Genomic DNA, 25553 nt, shown 5'->3' on the forward strand with positions numbered 1-25553 from the left:
TGGTAAATTTTGATGAAATAAAAGGCATTTAATGTTTTTGTTTAAAATACTCGATACATTTAAGTAGATATTTGCATAATTTATCGAAAAATAATCGTACAACATAGTCTTTCACGTTTTAAACATTTATAAAAATAGGTAAAAGAAAAAGAAAATCGTACAAGGCTCTACGTTTATTTACATCTTGAATAGTTTACAGGTGAACTACTTTAGTTTTACAATTTATATGTACAACATTCCCAAATTATGAATTCACATTTTTTTATATTTAGCATAACCATCACATGAAATTGCTCACAAATGTTGACCTCTCCACTGTACATCACCTATAGAACTAAATAAATACTAGTGGAAAATTTAAAAAATAACTTAAAAGGTCTTACTATTTACTGTTTTGTTTCAAAAACTTCATTAACTTTTCCATAAAAATACTTAATGTCTTTTGATTGTTTATCAATACTCTAACTAAAAAAAGTTCAGATTTAAGCTAAACATTTAATTGAATTTATATTTTTTCCTTTTAAAGGTACAGTTGGTCCCATAAATGGACAGGTATAGCAAATATAAGTGTACATACTATATACACTATGAAAGTACAGACTATACACCATACAAGTGGACTTTTGACAATTTCAACAGTACTGAAAGCATATTACCTTTATTCAAGTAACTTCATTTATCAGTGAATAAAACTAAAATGAATATGTCAAAGAGCATTTGACCATCAGGTAGATTATTTGGCTACATCTCATCACTGTCATATTCCTCTATTGTGATCTCTTCTTCCTCCATAAATCCTTGAGCTGTAGCAGGCTGTGGCTGGCTGGCAGGCAGATCTGTTCCACTAGTTTGACTTGAAGGAAGAAATAATGATGCTTCTATATCAGTCTCTGAAGTTTTGATTTTGTCCATGTGCATGAGTGTCTTTGTAGGTGGTACTCCATCAAAATTTGCCTCATCATCACTGGCAGATTCTATCATTCCAGAATCCTTATCAGTAAGAGCTTCCATTTTCAATCTGTTAAAATTGCATTACATCTATTAATAACAGACTAGTTTAGTTCTTTGAAGTAAGTTATAATTATGATAATTGGCAAGACTACTACCTTCCTTCTACCCTAAAATGTGTTTTATTTAGGCAGTAGTTTCCTTTGATCTACCTCAATGAAACATTTCTCTCAACATAAAATGTGAATGGTGAAATGATAAAATGCATAGTCATAAGCCTAATTTTTTAACAGATTAAATGACAAAAGTAATACATGAAAGGAGCACTGCTAGTAAAATACAAAATGGATGTGATTGTGTTACTTCTGGGCTTATATCCCAAAGAGATACTAAAGAAGGGAAAGGGATCTGTATGTGCCAAAATGTTTGTGGCAGCTCTGTTTGTAGTGGCTAGAAACTGGAAATTGAATGGATGCCCATCAATTGGAGAATGGCTGGGTAAACTGTGGTATATGAATGTTATGGAATATTATTGTTCTGTAAGAAATAACCAGCAGGATGAATACAGAGAGGCTTGGAGAGACTTACATGAACTGATGCTAAGTGAAATAAGCAGAACCAGGAGATCATTATACACTTCAACAACGATATTGTATGAGGATGTATTCTGATGGAAGTGGATTTCTTTGACAAAGAGACCTAACTCAGTTTCAATGGATAAATGATGGACAGAAATAGCTACATCCAAAGAAAGAACACTGGAAAATGAATGTGAACTGCATTTTTGTTTTTCTTCCCGGGTTATTTATACCTTCTGAATCCAATTCTCCCTGTGCAACAAGAGAACTGTTCGGTTCTGCATACATATATTGTATCTAGGATATACTGCAACATATCTAACATATATAGGACTGCTTGCCATCTAGGGGAGGGGGTGGAGGGAAGGAGGGGAAAAATCGGAACAGAAGCGAATGCAAGGGATAATGTTGTAAAAAAAATTACCCTGGCATGGATTCTGTCAATATAAAGTTATTATAAAATAAAATATATATTTAAAAAACCCCAAAAAGGATGTGATTATACCCACCAAGTGCTAATTAATCACTGAATGCTTCAGGAAATTGATTTTCAGCTGTATATTAGTTGAAGGGGAGAAATTTGACTCTCTTCCCCAGGAAGCTTAAGATCAAAAGAAATGTTAATGATTTCAAAGTATTTATTTTAGATATAGTTATCTATAATCTTAAAATCCTAATTACTTAAATCAAGGGAAAAGAAATTTGTATAATATTGACAGTAACTTCTTATGGTGGCATATGACTAATTGCACATGTTAAACATTATTGACTTGGAAAATAACACGTAAAATATATTTGTTGGATTAGATGGATTTGCTAATATATATACTATATATATATAAAAATATATGTATGTATATATATACTGTAATATATATATATGTATATATATACTGTAATATATATAATAATATATACTATAGTAAAACAGAAATAAGGCAGCAAATAAATAAGACAGGAAACAACTCTTATTACCTTCCAAAAAACCTCCTCAAGGGAAATCTTCCAACATCCTGGATAAAAGCGATCTGAGCTAGAAAGGGAGAAGAAAAAAGACAACAAATTTCCAACTAGATCAAATATAATGGGTACAAAATTCCTAATACAATTTTCTAACACACACATACACACATACTCTTTTTGACAATTTTTTTGTAATTGATAACCCACTTTGCCTGAGATAGAGGAAGAAATTCCTGCTCCCAATCTGGGCAGCACATTTTTCTTGGTCCTTTTGAGCACCAATCTCTCCTTTATTCCACATAAGTTAGGCAGAAGGCCTTCTGCTTCAGAGCATCACTGTTTAGTTTTCAAATTGCTCCTTTGGGAATTATATATATATTTTTCCTTAAACAATATAAGTAATGACAAGTCACTAGATAATACTTTCAGAAAAACCACTCTGTCCTCCTAGCCATGAATGTTTTGATTCTGCTCCAGCCCCAAAGGTATAGATTCATAAAAGAGAGGATACAGGAATGTCAAACAAAGAATTTATTACATATGCCTGACATTCTACTAAGTGCTATAGTTTGAAAACAACTTTAAGTAATTTTTTCTTTCTTTTTTTTTGCTGAGGCCAATTGGGGTTGCCCTAGGTCACAGGGCTAAGAAGTGTTAAAGACTATGAGGCCAGATTTGAACTCGGGTCCTCCTAACTTCAGGGCTGGTGCTCTATCCACTGCACCACCTAGATGCCCCAACTTTTAAGTCATTTTAAGATCAGAGGACCACTAGGAAACCAGTTTTGATTCTAAGGCTAAGGTCCCCTATTCTATATAATTCTAAGGGGATCCCCTATATTATAGGCATAGTTGCAGATCTAGCTCCTGTATACCCCAAATCCCAGATTATACCTAGCATTAAACTAGGCACCCTGAAATGAAACTGAACATATTATGATCTCTGAAGTAGAGCTAGACTTCTTTTAAAACTAGACTATCATTTAAGAAGAGAGGTATTGATATAAACTAATTATATGTAAAGAAGGGGTTAAGAATTCACTAATAATCTGAATGAAATTCTCTCCCTGTTCTTCATGGTTCATTTAACATTAAGCAGGGGCAGCTAGATGGACAGTGGTTAGAGCACTGGCCCTGGATTTAGGAAAACAGAGTTCGAATCCTATTTCAGACTTAATACTCACTAGCTGTGTGACCTTGGGCAAGTTACTTAACCCCAATTGCCTTGCCTCCCCTGGGGAAAAAAAAAATGAAAAAAATCCAAAACATTTAACATTAAGCATATGGCTATTTTTACTATAGTACTGAGAAATGAATCAATACAATAAGATAATGCTATTACAAAAACCTTTTCTTAGGAAAGAAAAATTCCTATCATGATCTTGATTTCATCTTTAAAAGGTTTTACTAAATATGAATGTTATGGAATATTATTGTTCTGTAAGGAATGACCAGCAGGATGAATACAGAGAGGACTGGTGAGACTTACATGAACTGATGCTGAGTGAAATGAGCAGAACCAGGAGATCATTATATACCTCAACAATGATACTGTTTGAGGATGTATTCTGATGGAAGTGGATCTCTTCGATAAAGAGAGCCTTAATTGATCAAAGATGAACAGAAGCAGCTACACCCAGAGAAAGAACACTGGGAAATGAATATAAACTGCTTGCATTTTTGTTTTTCTTCCCGGGTTATTTATACCTTCTGAATTCAGTTCTCCCTGTGCAACAAGAAAAATGTTTGGTTCTGCACACATATATTGTATCTAGGATATACTGTAACCCATTCAACATGTAAAGGACTGCTTGCCATCTAGGGGAAGAGGTGGAGGCAGGGAGGGAAAAATCGGAACAGAAGTGAATGCAAGGGATAATGCTGTAAAAAATTACCCTTGCATGTGTTCTATCAATAAAAAGATATTTAAAAAATAAAGAAATAAAAAAAATTAAAAAGTTTTACTAATAAGATGCCCCCCCCTCCTTTTTATACCATGGCCAATTTAGGCTACCACCTTATAGTAGAACAGTACGTCCCAACCCTGTAACAAATCAGAACAGATAGGTATGCAAAAAATAACCAACACATCTAATGTATGTACACAAAATTATTTTCTTTTAGTCATGTCTTCTCTATGGGCAGGAAAGAGGTGTATTTTATTAGTATAGATTCATTACCATTACCTTGATTTCTCATTGGATTAGTTAGCATAGCCAGATATGGCAACAGCTGTGTTTGAAGGCACAAAGGGGGTAAGCAGAAACTGGAAAAAAGTGATTTTGCTGCCAGGCAATTTTCTCGATACTATTTAGCAAAAGGAAAATAAAAGGAAGAAAAAAAAATAAATACTATTAAATTCTGCCAAGGAAATTGTAGAATTTAAAATAAAATTCAAACAATTTTTTAGATGATCAAATTAACCTCAACCCTATTAACTGCTTCAGTACTGCCTTAATGAACCTTATCTATGTCATATGTTCTTCTCTATAATAGGAATGGCTTTTCCATATATCAAGACAAGGTCTGAGGTTTAAAAAATATCTCATTATAAAAATTAGGAAATTTTATTTATAAATACATGCCTTAAATTACCTCTGATCTCAAATCTAAGTATGCTTGCTATACTTAAATTTTTTTGATAGTTCAAATACATGAAAACTTTCAGGGTTTTATATTTTCATAAAATGCCACTTACACATCTTATTTAACATAATAAATATCCTTTTAAGCTTGGCCATCAAAGAATTTTCTTGAATCATAAGAAATATTAATTCTGAATTGTGGTACATGGATGCTTTGACAAACCTAGTCTAATAATTCCTTAAGTGGATCACAAAGAGAAATCAGATGGAAATTTCTGAGAGGATCCTTCACTTATAATTTTAACCAAAAAATTACTGACCTTACATTTTTATTCTGTTAACTAAACTTTATCTCTGTGAACTCTGCCTCTTAGAAGCCCTAATATCATTCAATGCATGGTTCAGATGTCATGTCCTAAAACAAGGGTTTTTTCCTGATATTTCCAGTTATTAGTAATCTCTTTCTCTTTGATGTTACTTTGATAAGTGTGCATTTACAAATGGAATATATATTGAATCCCACCCATAAAAGCTCCTTGAGGAATTTAACACATCTTTTTGATTCACTGCAGTCCTCTCTTCCTATTAGTCTTCCTTTTGAATAGTGTTGTTTCATTCATTGTATTATCTCTAAGTCTAACACAGTGCCTGCCAAAGACTAAGTATTCAATAAATAAATGCTCATTGATTCCATCCATGATAAATTTATCAATGTCTCTCCTAGGGTATTGACAAGTCAAGGGAACAGTCCTGTCACTCCTTCAATGTGTCAGGAGTAGGCCTGAATTTGGAATCTTTTATGACAAAGTACCAGTCAGAATCCTGGGTTTTCTAAAACTATAAATGAAAGAGCAGGTGTAAATATGTATTAGTAAATCAGAGTGGATACAACACAAAACCAAGACTTACCTAGGGCCTAAAAGGGCTATGCATTGAGTTGAAATAAGCTAGAACAGATATGTGATCTTAAACTTTTTTCCATATTGTTTTTAAAATACTTTTTAAAAGCTCATGGAGTCAATATTTAAAATGGTCATTCATGTTTTAGCTTGTTTCTAAATAAACAGAGGATCTTGACAACTTTTTATCAGTCATTGCAACATTACCTTTCTATTTATCAGAAACCATTGAGGTTTGTGCAAGGGTCGAAAACTTGCTCCTCCTCCAGGGCAATAAGCAAAACCTCTGGATTTGTTGGAATGCATCACACCTCTTGTAGCTACAGATGCACTGTACTCTCCAAGTATAGTCCTTGACTAAAAAATGAAATGACATGCAATTAAATGAGATAATGGATATGCAGTACTCACACTATAATATAAAAAATCCATTACTATTGTGTATAATGGAACTTAAATAACAGTTCTCTAAATTCTATAGTATAAGAAAGAAAAATCTTCTAGAGCCATTTCAAAGCATCCAAAGTGGTCTTCCCTAGTTTTCATTTTATAGCTACATTCCTCAAAATAGTTACTGAAATTTCTTCACATAAACAAATCTTGGTCAAGTAAAAAGAAAACAAGTATTTGATAAATACATAGCTTCCCTAATTCTAGAGTTACTGAGTATATTTTTGTCACAAATGAAATGAGAAAAAATTCTAAAACTTCAGTTTGTTGATGTTTTACTACAAATGATAAAAACAAAAACATACGGTATTTTCCTAAATATAAGGAAACAAACAAAATATCAGCCTTACATTCCAGTCTCCACGGAAGATGTCGGCAACACTCATATATTCACTGGCTCTCTCAAGATCCTCTATTTCGGTGAAGAAATCTACATAGTTTTGATGAAGGTATAAATTAAATAGCTCACCAGGCATGTGTGACTTTTCTACAACCTCCTAGTCAACAGAAATATATATGTAAGTATACTAACACAACGACAGTGGTCAAAATTTTTAAATTTCAAATCGATAATTACAAAGTTTCATTACCTCAGGTTCAACAAGTAATATGTCCCGTTCATACTCTGACAAATGAGAAGGTAATCGGGGAAATTCTAATTCCATTGGAGATGTTCCTGTAAATAATTTCTATATTTACTAAAGATGGATTATAATAGTATAGCATTTAAGTGCTTATTATTTGTCAAGTACTCTGCTAAATGGTGGAAAATAGGAAAGTAAGATAGTTCTTGATCTCAAGGAACTATATCAATAACAGATGAAAGGAGATTCTGTCCACAGCTCATAGAAATGCCAGGTTTTTGAAGGAAATGTTACAGGGGAGATAGCAAGGTTCTATAGACCTTGGAAACTAATGGCAGGGAAGACAGTCCTTAATCCAGAGGCCACTAAATTTCTCACTCCATTATGAGGCTCAAATCAGAGAATCTAGGAGTAAAAAATGGAAGTAACATCTTGTATTCCCACAATTAAAAAACAAACAGAAAACCAGAAAGCCTAAAGCAGAAGCTGAAAAATGGAGATCAGAGAAAGCTCCTCAGAAGAAAGCATGAAAGAATAAAGATGGGCACTGACATGGACCCAGACTACCATGAAAATATATAGCATTAGCACATACCAGGGGGCCAAAGACAGGCACATCGTACTCTGACTACTGACAGTAGTAATACTGTCAATCAGCTATAGCCCCTTCTTTAAGTCATCCTTGTAAGTATCATTAAAGAAAATTGGAGGCAAAGACTTTTGTACCTGCTGTATTCCCATGCTAGAAAGCAAGAGATTTGTTCAAGAGCAGATCTGGAAGCTAAGAGGAAATGATCACTCTGGTAAAGTTTGACAGTGTTTTGTCCATTGTTCAGATCCTATGCATCAGACTCTACTTATCCCAAAATATCAATAATCTATAGTATAACAGAAAGAGCATCGAATTTGTAGTCATAAGACTATTCACTAGCTGTGTGATCTTGGAACAAATCAGCTTACCTCTCTAGGCCTTGATACACTACACTACCTAGATTTATTTAACTCTAAAATTCCCCAACTTTTGTCAATTTTCCCCTCATTCCCTCTTCCCTCCCCCCGCCTCATCCCCAATCTCTTTAAAAAAAAAAAAAAGGCAAGAAAGAACTTAAAAGACTAAAAATTCCTTCGTCTCTTAAGATAATCTACAAAAAACAATAGGGATAGAAGAAGCAGCATGCAAAACTACTGATTTCAGTTAATAAAGTGGCCCAAGTACTGTGCTAGGTGCTATGGGGGGGTACAAAAAAAAAAAAAAAAAAAAAAAAAAAGACAGTCCCTGCCCTCAAGGGCAGACAAAACAAATAAACAAATATGTATAGATATATGCAGAATAAACAAATAAGAAAAGGAAGGCACTAGAATTAAGAGGGGTTGGGAATGGCTTTCTAGAATAAATGGAATTTTAGTTGGGACTTGAAGAAAGCAGTGAAGGCAGAATGTGAAGATGGGAGGTAGAGTGTGCCAGTCATGACAGCCAGAGAAAATGTCCAGGTAAGAGATGGGGTATCCTGCTCATGAAACTGCTAGGGAGTACCTACCACTGGATCAAAGATCACATGGTAGGGAAGAGGGAGGTTATGAAGTGTATGCCTAGTACAACATTCTGTATATAATCTTGGAAGTGATAGGGAGCCAAAGGCGGTTTATTGGGAGGAGGGGTGGGGGAGAATAAGGGGAGAAGTGATTCAAGAAAGTCACTTTGGCTTTCTTGAGAAAGAGATGTTGTAAAGATGAAATGGACAGGTCTCAGCAAACACTGCATACAGGATGAGAAGCATGGAGGCGTCTTGGACAATACATCAGCTGCAAGCCTGAGGATGGCCTGCCTCTGCAATAATAGGAGAAGCAAGAGGTGGGGTAGTTTTTAGGAGGAAAGATGAGTTTCATTTTGGATATATTGAGTTTTAGACATCTACAGGACATCTAGAGATTTCTGAAAGGCAACTGGAGAACCAAGACTGGAGGTCAATAAAAAGATCAGGGCAAGATAAATGATCTGAAAATCATCAGGGTAGATATGGTAATTAAATGCATGGGAGCTGATGTGATCACCAGGTGAAGCAATAAAGGAGAAGTGAAGAGGACATCTAGGACAGAACCCTAATTTATGCTTGGAGGTTAGACTTCTGTTCCTCTGTTGGATGGTAGGAAATAAGAAGAGTATGAAATGGGCAAGAGTCGTTTAGAACAGCTTTTTCCCTAAAATGAGAAAATATAGGAAGTGAGGAAAGGCAAGTCTAAACAGCGTTCTGAAGTGGTGAGTCTTTGAAAAGTTAAAAGATGGCATAAGGGAAGTGAATACTGGGTGGCATTGGATGAAAGAAGAGCCCAAAACAGTTAAAAAAGAGCACTAAAAATAAATGATGCCTAGGATTCTGCAAACCACTTGCCTCTAAAAATGTTTAGGTTGCTAAACAAAACAAAACCCATCTTACCTAAATGGATGACTATTACTAAAAAGAGCTGTAGGAGTAAAGGTCCTATGATCCTGTGGGAATCTGATAGTGTTTAATTATTCTTGCAAAAAGCAAATTATTATTTATATCTCATGTTAACATTTGTTTGAATAAACAAATGAAAGGTTAACCAGACAGTATCTGTCCTCTATCTTCTGGACAGATTAACAAATTCGGTTATATATTAAGTTTATATAAACCTAGTATCTTATTAAGGAAATATTCATGCATTTCAAATACCAAAGAATAAATACCCCATACTTACTTTTACAATATAATATCTTTCCCAAAGCTCTGAAGAGAAAGAGAGATGCATCTTTACCACCAATAGTCTGGATTTCTTGGTTTTCCAAAATAGTATCAGGTCTCTTTTTCTGCTTTGCTTTTAATAAAGCATCCGATTTTAATGAAGACATCCCTTTTTTCCTTGACCAAAAACTGGTGTCTGTTGAATTACCTGCAATGAAGTAACCAAAGAAAGGTGAGATATACAAAAATGATATTCAATTACAGTTGATAACATTTCAATTAAAAAAAAAAGAAATAAAATGAACAAAAATTAAATCATCAATGTGGCTACTCCCTCCATACAGTCAATAGAATACTTGTCTATAATATCCCCTAAATCATCCACCAGCTGGGGGAATGTTCTTCTAGATCTCTTGATGCTGCATGACACCAACTGTGCATATAAGCTGCACAATGTATATTCCTAGTTCTTGCTTCAAGAATAGTCCACTTTCAGGGAAGTTCGGTGGCGCAGTGGATAAAGCACCAGTCCTTAAGTCAGGAGGACCTGAATTCAAATCTGGTCTCAAACACTTAATACTTCCTAGCTATGTGATCCTGGGCAAGTCACTTAACCCCAATTGCCTCAGGGAAAAAAAGGGAAAAAAAGAATAGTCCACTTTCACTTACATGAACTGATGCTAAGTGAAGTGAGCAGAACCAAGGAAACATTGTACATAGTAACAATAAGAATATGTGAAGATCAACTGTGCTCTTTTTTTTCAAGGCAATTCCTTGCCTTGTGATGGAAAGTGTCATCCACACCCAGAAAGAGAATGACGATAAAAGCATAGTATTTTCGCCTTTGTTATTTGCTTTTTTCCTTTTGATGGGTGTTTTTTTTGTTCATCATGACATATATGGAAATATGTTTAGAAGAAATGCACACATTTAACCTATATCACATTGCTTGCTGTCTTGGGAAGGAGGGAGAAGAAGAAAAGTCTGCACCATAAGGTTTTTCGAAGGTGAATGTTGAAATCTTTGCATGTATTTGGAAAAATAAAATCAATTCTGGAAAAAATAAAATAAAATGCTAGAGAGAGTGTGTGTGCAGGGGAATCTACTTTCTTTTCTGGTTGTTCACTTCTCTTGACTTCTGTACATTTCTTAATAATATATTGTACTTTTCTACTGCCCTTTGAATAGTATCTAATTTTGTGAAGACTAATATTTCATGACTCTTAGTCACAGTATGACCAGAAAAATGCTGATTTTAAAAAGATTCTCTTCTCTCACCCCTCTTCCCCATATATCAGAAGAAATTTAAAGTCATTAGAGTACAGCATAACTGATTAAACACAATCCCTAAAATAATAGTTTCTGGACAAGAGGCATCCTTCCCCGACCCAGCTTTTCCTATATGGAGAATTAGACTAGATTCTCTTGAGTGATTAAGTCTCTCACTGAAGAGGCTCCACAGTGTGTGTGTGTGTGTGTGTGTGTGTGTGTGTGTAAAATCTGCACAGTTAGAAAATGTTAAAGTACCTGAGGCCAGATTTAAACTCAGGTCTTCCTGACTTCAGGGTTGGTACTCTATCCACTGCGCCACCTAGCTGCCCCTAGAAGTGACTTTAAGGTGACATTTTTCTCTACAAAATCAAATGCATATTATGATCATCAAATAATAAGCTCAGTGACATCTTATATTTTCTAACACCCTTTAGTGAATTATCTAACTTGCAAAATGTTTTGGCTATAAAAGTCATTTATTAAGTCTACTAAATTTCTTCTAATATCTTCAATAAGGATGGTTTCAACCCATGCATCAATAATTCATATATATACTTTCAGTATTAATATATATATATATATATACACACACACACTTTCAGTATTTTTTATCCCTAGATCTTTCTTTTCTTATTGTCTTCTCAAAACATTCTCCTTGTATATATGTTCTACACTTATACTATGTCAAAAGTATGGAAAAAGAATACTCTCTTTCCAATACTTTCTTTTCACACAAAAAGTCAGATTTTCGGTGGGATATCTCTCAATATAAACAACTGAAAAACAATTCTCTTACACCCCACAAAGTTCAGTGTGTAGAATTTTAGAATTTTTCCAACTTTTTTTAGGACTTTAAAAATTCTCCAAATGGTCAGAAATGAAGTTATTTTAAAGTAAGAAGGCCAACATAATGATTTTATTTTGCAGTCAAGTACCCATTTATTGCAGAGCTGAATTTAATCCAACTTTCTTTCACGACTATGTATGAAATATGCTGGTATAAAAAGGCATATTTTTTTTCATTGAAAATCACTATCATTTCTTACATTCATAAAAAGGAATTTAATATATTCATATTAAATGTATCAGTATAAAAATGTAGATTTAAATAAAATAATTATTTAATTCATAAAAACGATGTAAAATAATTACTACATTGCTCCACCAAAGTATATAGTCTGACAGCACCTAAAAGTGTAGTCCTTGAAATGGCAAGAAAGCATGGTATTAAGCTAAGCAAAGCAAATGAAATTTGGTACTACATAAAAAGCTGCTCACACAACTACCTTGTACACACATATTACTCCCTTTATCTTCCAGTAGCTACACACTAGACATTTCCATTTTTTAAAAGAAAAAACTTTTGGCTACATTTCAGTTACTTAGGGACTAAGCAGTAACATTTTAAATTACTATGAATATTTTGTGACTTTATTTTACTTCATTATTAAGAAAATACTATCTTAACTTAACATAAAACAATATTTACCTTTAAAAGAAGAAAACTGAAGACTATTTATTGCACTTCTTATATCACCAGAACATCCTTTACAAAGCAACTCTAAAGATGGTTTATCAGGGACAACAATTTTTCCTCTACCCTTAAGTGAGAAAATAAAAAGAAAAAAAAAATCATTATTTTTCTGAACTAGTATACTAGAAAAGCCTTCGTCTTATAGAATTAACTGCCAAGGTATCATTCCAATGAAAATACAACAGCGCTTTATAGTTAATTACATTTTAATAGTGCCCTAAACATAGCAGTCACCTAAAATGTTCACATTGAATTTAATAAAAATTATGTTTATCTTTATTTCAGTAATGCTACTTTAAAACTATCATATTACTACTATATAAAGTAACAAGATATTAATAATTCTTTACACTCAAGTTTACAACAATTTTATCCATTCTCAGTACCAAGAAGCTACAAAGTGTAAACTTTTATAGTCTAAAGTTTCCTCAGAATCAAGTTCAGAACAAAATGTTGCCTGACATCAGGGATTTTTAATATTTTTATGTATCATGGGCCCCTCTATTCTTAGAATAACTTTTTTAAATGCATAAAATACATAGGGTTACCAAAGAAGCTAAGTATACCAAAATAATTAACACATTTTTAAAGTCACAGGGCCCAAGTTAAAAACTCTAGTTATAAACATTCAAATTCAAATATTGTTTCTGACCAAGTATTTTAGTAAATGCCAATTCAGATAAATGGCCACTTCATTTTTGATTCCACCTCTCCATTAGCAGTTTTTCCATCTTGGAGATAGATCCTCTATCCTGAGGTTTTCTGACTAATGAGTTTTTTGGTAATTTTTTTTATTGCAGTTATTTTATTTATTTTTAATATACATTGCTTTATGAATCACACTGGGGGAGAAAAATCAGAGCAAAAGGAAAACACCTTGAGAGAGATTAAAAACAGAAAAAAGCATATATTAATTTACATTCATTCTCCTTAGTTCTTTTGGATGTAGGTGGCATTTTCTGTCCAAAGTCTATTGGGATTGTTTTGGATCACTGAATTACTGAGAAGAACCAAGTCTTTCATAGTTGATGATTAAACATTCTTGCTGTCATCGTGTACAATGTATTCCTAGTTCTGCTTGTTTTGTTTAGGATCAGTTCATGTAAATCTTCCCAGATCTTTCTATAATCAGCTTGTTCATCATTTTTAAAAGAACAGTAATATTCCATTACCTGCATGTACCACAACTTGTTTTGACATTCCCAAATTGATGGTATCCATTCCTTTTCCAATTCTGTTACCCCAAAAAGAGCTGCTATAAAACAATTCTTCACACATGGGTCCTTTTCCCTCCTTGGGACACAGACCCAGTAATGGCACTACTGGGTCAAAGGGTATGAACAATTTTATAGCCCTTTGGCTCTCCAGAATGGTTGGATCATTTCACAACTCCACCAACAATGCATTAGTGTCCCAGTTTTCCCATATCCCCTCCAACATTTATCATTATCTTTTCCTGTCATTGACTGATGACTTCTTGACTCTGACCATCGATCAAAGTTCAAAGAAAGGGGAAGATTAATTCTGGTTAGGCAAAGCAGGTATTACTACAGGGAGGATAGATAATATATCTTTTCTATAACAATATATTTCCCAACACAATTTTTAAAGAAGTTTCTGCCATAACTTTATCAATTACCTGCTGTTCAAAAGGCATCTTCAGTTGAACATGTTAAAAAATAGGATTCATCTGACTTTCCATAAATCCAAATTTCCTTCTTCTGAACTTCTCTAGTTCTGCTGGGGCACTAGCAGTTTGCAGTCTCAGAGTTTTCACTGTTTCTCACTCCCCATGTCCAATTAGTTTCCAAATCTTTTTGATTCTACTTTTACAAAACCTTCCACATTGACCCTCTTTTCTATACCAGCTATCACTCTAGTTCAGGTTATCACTTCTTACTGGGTTAACAGCCATCCAACTGGTCTCCCATATTCCAGTGTCTCTTCTCTCAACCCATCCTACTCATAGTTGCCAAGCTAATATTCCTATTATATAAATGTGACCATGTCACTTTTCCACTCCAAAATCTTCAATAACTTCCCTCCCCCCAATGATAACCTAAATGACAAAATTCTCATCCTGCCATTGAAATCCATCTATTATGTAGCTCTCATCTATTCTTATCCAGTTTTATTTCATATTACTCCATTTAATGCACCCTGTGTTATAGAGCTAATACTTTTGTTAGCTTTTCCCTACAACACATTTCATCTCCTGCCTCTGTAATTGGTCTAAGTGATTTCCCAAGCCTGGAACATACTATCCTTGGAATTTCTAGCATTCTTCAAGCACAGTACAGTTATTACTCCTCCTAAAAAGATCTTTCCTAATTTACCTGGTTGCTTATATGATCTCTCTTGAAAATGAAATTACTTTTTATTTAATTATCTATCTAGATCAGAGAATATAATGTCTTCCCTGAAGGCATGGACTGTTAAGTTTCTTTATTTGTTACCTAGTATTCCCGACAGTCCCTTAAGAAATGTCTAGGTTAAACTGACAGGTCTGTATACAATTTAACAACTAACTAACAATGTATAGGATTTCTTTCATTTTTTACTGGTAAATAGCTAGATTAGTAATCTGTTTAATAGAGGATAAGATGAGTAGTTAAGTAACTTTCTTATGTTCAGAGTGTGTTGGTATGGAAGCCAAACTACTCATTTTTAAGTAACTTAAAACCAAGTTCTAAATTCATAGTACACCTGTGAAATGACATTACTAGAAAACCCTTTAAGACGATATCACATAAATGTAAACAATGTTTTTAACTTACCATATTAGCTTCTAATACAGCTATTCTACTAAGAACTTTCATCATAATTGTTGGTGCCACAGGGTTGAAACTGTCAGAAGTTTATAAAAAATATTAGTTAATATATTCTAAAGATAAAATCTTTCTCTAAATGCTATAGGAGGTACAAAGAAATCATCTTACCTAATGTTTGATATGGAACACTCTTCTTGAATTTCTTTGGGGAACAATAATCTCTGACTACTGTCTCCACTGAGACTATCAGAGATTATAAATATAAGAGGACATCGCCCTAGCTGCACAAATCTCCTAAAATGACAGGTAGCAAAAGTTAGGAGATTTTAATTATTGTGACAATTATTAATTTGGAACTCTAGTGAATGTCACTGAAACTTACCTTAGTATTTCGTGTAAAGTACTTGGATCTCTATAAAACTGATTAGGCATATCCTATTAAAAACAACATAAAAATTAATTCAATTCTACCTGCAGACATATTTTCTATACACAGACAATTACAAATACAGCCTTTCTCAAATTTACTTTAACTTTTTTGTTCTAACTTATTTTTCAAAAGAACTAAGAGAATTCAGGATAAATAATTTATTAAAGTATCCATCAATCCACAATAATCTCATTTATAAAATACTATTTATGGAAAGGTACTAAACTAGCTAGCTGATATGAAACTATTTTCACTGATAATATAACCATAAAGTGTCAAAAATGTATTTTATGTCTTCTATGCTAAAATTTACCTAATTATACAACTAAAAGATTTGTGTTTCTTGATATTCCAGCAATGATAGACTACTTAGGATTCCTAGCACGATATAAGCCTAAGTTTTTATATTTGAACATTATTTGTACTTAATAACATGACAATATTATCACTATCAGATAAGACAGAAATAACCCCTAAAATTTTGTTGGGTAAGTATAGCTTTTCAAAATTTTTTTTTTTTTTACCTCAACCAAAATAATCTTCTTATTAGTGTGCAGACAATCACCAAGCATCTGTAGTTTGTTATATTTATTTGCTCTCAACAGAAACTCTTGAAAAATAGTCACTTGAGACTGATTAGGAACCACATGGAAACTTGATTCTGAAAAGAAAGCATTTTTCTTGTCAATAAATCATAAATGGTCATTCTCTTGTTTAGAACTACTCTTGTTCAGAAGTTCAGTAAACATGAAAAGGGGATTAGACTAAATGATTTTTAAGTTTCTTTTTAGCCCTACGATTTTCAGGAACATTTGTCTCTTTCCTCTCCTATGATCCTCAAGCACATCTGAGGATTTTAGCTGAACTTACTCCACCAGTCACACTTACTTATTTGTCTTTCTAGCCACCTATTCATGTGAGTAAGGAGGGGAGACTTTCTTAATTAAAAAAAAAAAAGCCTAAAAAAAAATTCCACCCATAACAAATAGAAGAGTTAATGCAGGTAGATTTTTGGATATTTAAATAATAATAATAATAATAATAATAATAATAATAATAATGATAATAATGATAAAGTCTCAAGTTCTCCAAAAGGCCCTTAATTCAGTTTACTATGAGAAGGTTTCTTGCCTCAGTCAAAATAATTTTCTTAATATATTGTGGCATACTTGCTTTGCTCTCTTGTCACGTTACTCACATTAAATCAATGTGATCAAATACTGTTAAGAGAAAGGAAAGCGAAACTATATCCTAGCCACTACTATGAAATTGAATGTAGAGGTAAGATAATAGATTTTAGAACTGAAAGAAATCTCAAAAACCATTTCATTCATCTCCCTCTTTTTCACATGAGGAACTAAGGTCCAGAGCAAGTAGCAAGCAACCAGAGATAGTAGTAAAAGCAAGATTTGAACCCTCATTCTCTATTCTAAATTCAAACCTCTTTAGGTTCTGGCAGAGGAATGTGAGCCTTCCTTTGGTGACAACTCCCAACTTCCTACCGAAGAAAACTTTTATTCAGCAGCAGCACTGGAGACCATGAGATGAGCTTCCTATCTGCTTTCAACATAGAAATGCCTCTCCCTCTCCCTTGTAAGACAAATAAATCTCACCATGATTAAACTCATCCTTCACATCATGTCTTCTAGAGTCTAGAAAAACAGGGTTAATCCACTCTTGCACTGCAATACCGAGCTCCTTAACTAATATTTGTAGAGTTGCTGTTTTTCCACATCCAGGAGGACCTGTAATGATTAGGATAGATCCACCCTACAACAAATAGCATACATTAAAAATGAAAAATACTGATGAAATATGCCAGGGTAACAAGTTTTTAATTTGACTTAATACTTCCTTATATTAACATAATAGTAGAAGAAAAATAGTATATTATGCTAATTGTTAAAGAAACCCTTTAGTTTAATAGAAATTTCTTGAATTTTATTAAACCCCAGAGCAGTTTGGACATACTAATCCTCTATTAGACTATTTCCTTCCATTTCTAATGAGTCCTTTACAATGTAGTTACACTAAAACATGACAATGTGTGAAGTAAACTATGTCTCCCTCAATAGAAACTGCTATCAACTGGGTTATGATTTATGAAATATTATGCCTATTCTCTAGCCTTTGGAATATGGCCCCAACCTGCTGTCTTAGTAGACATTAAATGCTCCTTCACATACTCTACATTCCAAGTAAACTAAATTTCTTGTCTTATAATAGAAGAGTCAAACATGGCCAGAAATGGCCCACAAAACATCCAAGTGCAAGCCAAATCAAATTAAAATGTAATTGAAAAATGCTTAACAAAATAAAGCTGTAATATAAAAAAGATAATATTAATTTATGGTTTTCTAAGTCACTGCAATCTACAAGGATGTTTCTATTTAAGTTTGACTCCACAGCCTCGGATAACACCCTATTTCCCATCTCTGTGCCTTTGCACTGGCTGTCTTCATGCTTGGAATGTGTTCTCCTCATTTCCACGTTTTAGAATCCCTTAGGGTCTTTAAAGCTCAGATCAAGTGCCATCTTCTACAGGAATGTTTTCCTAGTCCTTTCCTGCTTTTGCTCTTACCCCCACTGACTAGAGCTTGGCTTCACAAATGCTTTATAGTTAGTTTGTGCATCCTTATAAATGTGTATGGTTTCTCAAGATAGAATGTGAATCCTTGAAGGAAGGGACTGTTTCCTTTTTGTTTTAGTCTCTGCTGACCTAGTCTCTGCCCAGACAAAGTAGGTCCTTATTAAATTCTTATGGATTTCTCAGCTCCAAAAAACCCATTTTTCTCCAAAAAAATGCCTACATATATTTAATTGACCACAAAGTACAAAGCAGCTCAACATTTATAAAGCATTTTAATGAGATTGTGACTAATTTACCAATTTTGGTTGCTTCTCAAAAACATGTGCTTTTAACCAGGTTTCAAGTTCTTCAATTTTCTTCTTATGAACAGCAAGTTCATTCTAGCATAAAAGATGAAAGTTTAAGAATTGTTAAAATATTTAAAAGTAATAAATAACTCACATTTATACGGTGCTTTAAGTTTTTATCTTTTCTCAAAACTACTTCAAAGTTAAATGAAAAAATCTGAGTAGTACTAATGCTAAACAGATAATGAAATAGAATAGTAAGAAACTTCTCAATAAACAAATAGTGGAAGGACATAAAGTTGGTACTTGAAAACAAGATTTAGAATTCTGGAGCATTACTTATAATAAAAGATTAAAGTCACCCTAGTATCAGGGATAGAGTAAGTTAAAAAAAGAATGGTAAGAATGTATAAAGAAGATATCTTACAAATTGAATCTAAAGGATTTTAAGCTAAAAGGGACAGAGAAGATGGAGAAGACTGCCTATATCTATCTCCCAAGATAGGGATTACAGAGAATAGCCACAATAAAGAAAGAATAATGTTGGGACACACAAATTCACAGGGAACAAAAATCCAGGAGAGAACCAATAGTAAAATTCATGTTGTTAGATGTCTATAGGAAGATGCCCAAGATAGGCAAACAAATGAGAGCAAAGAAAAGTCCTATAGGATTCAAGGAGGTAAATCTGATGTACTAGGTATCACTAAGACTTGTGAAATGAAACCTGATGACAGATTTAAGGCTCTGAATAAGAATACTTTATTCAAAAGAAAAAGGGATTGGGAAAAGGATAGTATTATATTTTACGGAGTTATACTCACTCAAAGGAATATACATATGTTTATTTTTAATTTTTTGCTGAGGCAATTGGGATTAAGAGACTGCCCAGGGTTCACACAGCTAGGACATATTAAGTGTCTGAGGTCATATTTGAACTCTGGTCCTCCTGACTTCAGGGCTGGTGCTCTATCCACTGGGCCACCTAGCTGCCCCCAATATCCATACTTTTAGAATGAACAAATTATATGAATGTAATGGAATACTACATTACCATAAGAAATTATTAAAGGGACAATTTCAGAAAAACCTGGGAAGTCTTGTATAAACTGATGTATGCTGAAATGAGCAGAATCAGGAAAATAATTTATAAAATGATAATACTGTGAAAACAAACAATTCTGAAATATTTAACTCCAATTTAAGCAAGAACAATTCCATCAAGCAGAAGAATGCTACATATATCCTAAATGAGAGTTGGTAGACTTAAGATACAGAATAAGATATATAATTTTGGACATGATAAAAGTGAAATTGTGTTTTGCTTATTCACATCTGCTACAAGTCCCCCCCCCCCCCTTTTCTGGCTTGTGTAGGGGGAGGGGAAAATGGCTGTTAAATGAATAAATAAAACTTAAAAGCCATTCATTAAAAAAAAAAAAAATACATTCATGTGAGGAAATTGCAGAACCAGAGAAAGGAACACGACATAAAGTATTTGAAAGTCAAAGGAAACAGAAACAAATACATTCATCATCAAAACATACTATAGAGAACCTAAAGTGAGGGGAAATAAAGGAGAAGTCTGGGGAAGAGATCACATTTGACACAGAGGAATGATACAGTGTACTGAGGAATGGACTTCAATTATCTAGACTTCCGCTGGAGTTTTCTCTGCCAAAGGCAGAGCAATTAAGAACTTTTTGATTTTCCTTAGTGATAACTGCCATTCTTCAAAAAGAAGCCATAAGGGGAAATACTTTTTTGGAATTGATGGTTTGGCCTGAATCATGGGTATCTTGGGGGAAGAAATGAATCTTAAACCTCAAGTTTGTGATAAAGAAGAAGCAGCAAAGATATGGTCTAAAATACACACTAGATTTTTGAAAAGCAGATTTTTAAAGAGTTCAGAGGAAAGATAGATTAGATTCCATGGAATTTTGACTTTAGGGGATGTCAGTTTAAAGAGAAGAGATCTTAAGAATGAAAATTTAAAGACACAAAGATATAAGCAATTCTAATGGGGAATAAACAGGTAATTTGTCCAAAGACAAATACATGAGGTACTCAACTCCCAACTTAAATTTTAAAAAGAAACATACAGCAGTTTCATAAAAATCACCAGCAGATAATTAATATAAAAACAATGATTCTGTAAAAATAGCATAAGATTTGCCCTACCACCAGAGAGAACTTGTAGCTTTATTGGTCCACTGATGATTATTAAATCATAACACTTTAAAAACAGTTGATAACGAAAAAATATCACTAGAAATGAAATGAGGTTTTGTTTCTTTTAACTCATCATGAAAGTTAAAATTAAAAATGAGTTGAATGAGGGAAGAAGGAAAATTATTTTTTATGGCTTGAATAAATTTCATATTTGAGTCAAATCAAGATTCATGAAAAGCATTAAGGAATAACTATTTGAAGAGAGAATTATATAGCCAAACTCCTTAAATTTTGTAGGTCATTTAGAAGATTAAAAAACCCCCAACAAATTATATTGCGAAATATTTTCATAATCTTTTCAACTGATATTATTTTCAGTTTTCTGTTAAATTTTACTGCTTAAAAATAATGAAATAATTTCATACCTGAGTTTCTGGTTTGTATTTATCTACCCATGGCTCATTTTCAGTTAGATTTTCATTTAAATTTGCTTCAACACTACTCTGTTTTGAGGAAGATGATTTTTCCTTTTTTTTAGCTAGAAACTTATTATTTTCTAATGTTGATGAAAAATCTTTTCTTCTCTGATGAAAATTATTTACTCCCAGAGATGCAGTTGTAAGAGCAGATGAGATGTCTGTGTTCCCAACAAAATCATCAAATGAAGGCTCTACCCAGTTGGTTACCTTGGGGGGGAGGGGAGGAGGGGAGAAATCAATGTAAATAATTTGAGTATGTAATATTTTTCCTTTCCCCCTTCCTATCTCTAATAGAGTAGATAAGTTTCTAGATCTCTAACAATCCCATAATTAAAACACTGACTTGCAATATGTTCACCCACAATAATCCAAATAAGATAGCTTTTTTGTACTTATATTTGTGATATCATCTTTATTTTACACATAAAAATTCAAACCATACAGGGACTAACTATAGGTAGTGTCATTTCAACAAACCTTTAAACTTTTGTGAAGAATAAACATTTACCAGTTTACACATTTTATAATTAAAATCTGACTTGCTTCTTCTCTGTACAGGACAGCTAATATTTGAGTAAATAAAAGAGAGGGAAGATTTTTAAGAAGAATTGAGATTTATCCAAAACAATCAATTCACCAAGCATTTAATCAGTTCCAATTATGTGCAAAGCATTGTGCTAGAAATAAAAGACAAAAATTAAATATGCACATTTTCCTCATTTACTTAAATTATCTGTATAACAAATGCAGAGAAATCAACAATAAGAGTTCAACTTGCAAACTCACCATAAAAATGACTATTTCAAGAACTAAAAATTCTAAGATAGATTTTCTTACATCCTAATCATAATTTTTACTAGTTATCAATACTTTAAATCTAGAAAAATATAGCATCCATGCCACCTCTGAATAATTTGTCCAGTTTCCTGAATGCAGAACTTTGTATTAAAAACTGATTAAATAGAATGAGTAAATCAATTTCCTTTAAAAAGTGTTTTATTATTAATTATCTATTTAACATAAAATACAGAATTTTTATTTTGAATTACTTTTATTTTCATTTTATTGGAAATATTTAAATGATTTACTTAAAATTGGAGTCAGTGGAAAAGTTAAGCTAACAATAAACTCGGAAAGATTGATTAGGAATTTCAACAGCTTTTCCTATGTCCTTTCATGTCCTGCTTTGTTACTTAAAATTAAAACCAAAGTATACATATCCCTTCCACATAGTGACTTTACTTATCTTGGTTTCAATGTATTGAGGGTCACCATAAGAAATTAAATGGAAATTTTTAGTTTTGTGGAAGCCAGCCACAGGCCTATAACCAAATATTTAACCCAAATTTTACATGAAAGTACGTAAATACTCCATAAAAAAGGAAAAAATTCAGCTTTCTCTAGTATTAAAAGAGAAGCAAAAAATTTTATGCTGATTTTCCAGATTACAGGGGTGCTACAGACCTAATCTCTATGATGTGGAAGGGATAACAGTGTATCCAGGCAGAATAAAGGACAAGATCAAGTACCTGCTTGGCTATAGAGCTAATTAACAACCCATATGTTCTCACTTAAAATTACTTCTGTATTTTATGAGATGAGTTGAATTATAGCCATTCTTGTATTAGACTTTCTTTGAAACTAGTTATGGTTATTTTCAATAATGTTTCATACCTTTGTGGAAGCTACTTTTCGTCTAAGAGAAGTTTTTGACATTATAAACCTTGATAGTTCCCATCCGTAGTATAGAATCTGCGGTATATTAGAGTATAAATCACCTAAAAAGTAAAGAAAATATGTTTATGGAAGGCTTTGTCTCTTATCCCAAATTGAAAAACAGAAACATGCATATTAAATTATAATTAAAATAGGCAGCTAGATGCAGTGGATAGAGGATGGGCTCTGGAGTCAGAAGGACCTGAGTTCAAATTCACCCTTCCACACTTAATACTTCCTAGCTGTGTAACCTTAGGCAAATCACTTAACCCCAATTGCCTCTCAAAAAAAAATTATAATTAAGGTTTGACTTTAAGCTGTGTGATCATTGTTAAGTTAATTTACTACCTCAGTTACATGTAAAATGGAGCTTAAATGAGATGATGGATTAAAATTGTTTTGCAAACTTTAAAGTACTACCTGAAATCAAGAAAAGGATAGTATAGTGGATAGTGTCAGACTAGGGAATGAATTCAAATCCTGTTAAACACCTGAATGATCAGCCAAGTCACTTATTCACCTTCAGTTTCCTCATGTGTAAAATGGGAATATCACCTACCTCATAAAGTTGCTATGAGAATCAAATGAGAACATGAATAAAAAGCTCGGCAAGCTAGTGATACTAAACGCTTATTATTTATAAAACCGAGGGAAGAATTTTTTGTTGTTGGAGCTAAAAAACCTATACCAAAATGAATTTTATTGTTAACTGAAGCTGTAGCATTTGATTCATTTGTCGCTTTTCATACAATGTAAATAGAAACTTTTTTTTTTCTTTCCTTGAGGCATTTGAGATTAAGTGGTTTGCCCAAGGTCACACAGTTTGAAACTGAGGATGGATTTGAACTCATGTCCTCCTGATCTCAAGGCTGCATCCCATCCACTTCACCATCTAGCTGCCTCAGAAACTCTTTATAAAAACTGAACAATAAGTTGAGCACTGTAGGATTAACACTTTCAAATTGTGGCACTAAAGAGAAGTTCCTGGGTAGCAAGGAGATACTTAAAATTAATTGAGACTATTCATTGGAAGGACAAATACTAAAGCTGAAGCTTAAATATTTTGGCCACATAATGAGAAGACAAGATTCAAAGGACTTTACTTAAGGACTCTGATGATGGGAAAGAATTGAATGCAAAAAGAAAAAGGATGAGATGGATACACAGTTTCACGGAAACAATGAACATGAGCTTGGACTGACTTCAAGAGATTGTGGAGAACAGAAGAACCTGGTGTCCAATTGCTTATGAGACCAACCGAGGAGTTGGACACCTGTGAATAATAAAAGAGATTTATCTATTGGATACAAGAAATCAGAATCATTCAATAAGCACTTATTGGGCCTACATCGGTAATCAAGAAAGGGGCAGTTCCCATTTATGGAGTCTTAATGTGAAAATTTCAAAGTATTTCAAATCAGAATAAGTCTTCGGTTTTCTGGAACACAAAAGTCAATAAAATTCAATCCACTACTCCTGAATAAAAATGTTCAAAAGTTATCCACGAAGCCTTTTTTTAAAAAAATTATGTATTTGGTTTTCCCACATTAAAAAAAACCAGTCTTACTATGAAAAACCGGATTTTTTTTCCTCGAAAGAATGCACAAAGCTTTTTTGCAATTTAGAATTTGCAAGTGTAGAAAGCCAATTCAGACTTAGAAAAAATGTTTTTTTAAATCGATCAGCTATCAATGAATGGAAATTACATATGCACAAACATATGGTGCACGCAATTCAAAGCGCCGAAAGTAGGGGCGAAACGCTTAATTTTTTGACTTTAAAACACTCGCTCCTAAATTTTCACAGCTGAAAGTAACTTCAAAGGCCACAGACCCACTACGTGAAGCGGGAATCCCCTCTACAATTTTTCACCAGGTCATCCATGCAAGAGGCCGGGTGATGGAGAGCTCACTACCTCCCGATCCCCGGGGATGAAGAACTCCCTCCCTTTTCCCGAGTCACTTAGCATTGTGAGGAAACACAGAAAAAGGAACTTCCGGTGTGCTCAGAGGTGGAGGGCGTGCAGAGTTACGGGCGTCCCGCTTATTATGAGGACCCCAGAATCTCTTTAAAAACACGGGCAGACTAGCCTCTCCCGTCATCAGGCACTCGACCCGAACCCGGTCCCGCAGCCCCACGGATGTCGTTCGCGAAAAGGGTCCCGCTAACTGCCTGCTTCCTCCCGGCATCCGTACTCCTCCCCCTCCCACCCGCGCTTAGTGACTGCTCGGGCCCGACCGCGAAACGGCTCCGGGTCACCGTGGAGCGGCGGGCAAAAGGCCCGACTCCGCAACCTGCGCGACAGGTATGGATTCCTCTTTTGCAGCGGCCTCACCTGCAGGCAGCGAGCAGTGACCTGCGGCATTCCCCTCCCCCTTCCCGGGGGAGGCGGCGGTGGCGGCGGCGGCGGCCCAAGTCCAGAGGGGGCACCCAAACGGCACTACGGGGGCCAAACTGGGAGCCCACGTTGAGGCCCCGCCTTCCGGCTGGAGGGCCTCCCACCGTGGCTGGCGCCTAGGCGACGAAGAAGAAGGGGCGGGGGAAGAGAAGGAGCTGGTCTTCTGAGGTGTCTTGGGCACTGCCTGTTCTGG

At 34.1% G+C, this 25553-nt stretch overlaps 1 protein-coding gene across 4 annotated transcripts; it reads right to left on the minus strand.

Annotated features, from left to right (window-relative positions):
- Positions 1–7: 7 nt before the first annotated feature.
- RAD17 (RAD17 checkpoint clamp loader component) lies at positions 8–25534 on the minus strand. 4 transcript variants are annotated; one of them, XM_051992632.1, is made up of 18 exons: positions 25298–25390; positions 24165–24235; positions 22921–23024; positions 21193–21453; positions 18605–18688; positions 17332–17488; positions 16243–16379; positions 15671–15723; positions 15457–15582; positions 15295–15364; positions 12473–12584; positions 9728–9919; positions 7013–7098; positions 6773–6919; positions 6180–6329; positions 4675–4795; positions 2502–2559; positions 8–1018 (listed from the first exon to the last, which is right to left on the minus strand). In XM_051992632.1, exons 3-18 carry the CDS (start codon positions 22960–22962, stop codon positions 742–744), a joined length of 2073 nt encoding a protein of 690 aa, XP_051848592.1. In that variant the 5' UTR covers positions 22963–23024; positions 24165–24235; positions 25298–25390; the 3' UTR covers positions 8–741. The 4 variants fall into 4 exon arrangements, with proteins under 4 accessions (XP_051848592.1, XP_051848601.1, XP_051848608.1 ...); XM_051992641.1 differs by lacking the exon at positions 25298–25390 and adding an exon at positions 24878–25264; XM_051992648.1 differs by lacking the exon at positions 24165–24235 and having other exon boundaries at positions 25298–25534.
- Positions 25535–25553: the final 19 nt, after the last annotated feature.

This window comes from Antechinus flavipes, chromosome 1 (genome assembly GCF_016432865.1).
Source record: "Antechinus flavipes isolate AdamAnt ecotype Samford, QLD, Australia chromosome 1, AdamAnt_v2, whole genome shotgun sequence".
Taxonomy (NCBI): Eukaryota; Metazoa; Chordata; class Mammalia; order Dasyuromorphia; family Dasyuridae; genus Antechinus; species Antechinus flavipes.

Bases quoted from the DNA above. Each gene is read 5' to 3' on its own strand.
- RAD17 (XM_051992648.1), bottom strand. From the start codon at position 22,962: ATGTCAAAAACTTCTCTTAGACGAAAAGTAGCTTCCACAAAG. The intron at 21,454-22,920 runs GTATGAAACATT...CTCCCCCCCAAG, and splicing joins GAAAAGTAGCTTCCACAAAG to GTAACCAACTGGGTAGAGCC. The intron at 6,330-6,772 runs GTAAGGCTGATA...TTCATTTTTTAG, and splicing joins TCTTCCGTGGAGACTGGAAT to TCAAGGACTATACTTGGAGA.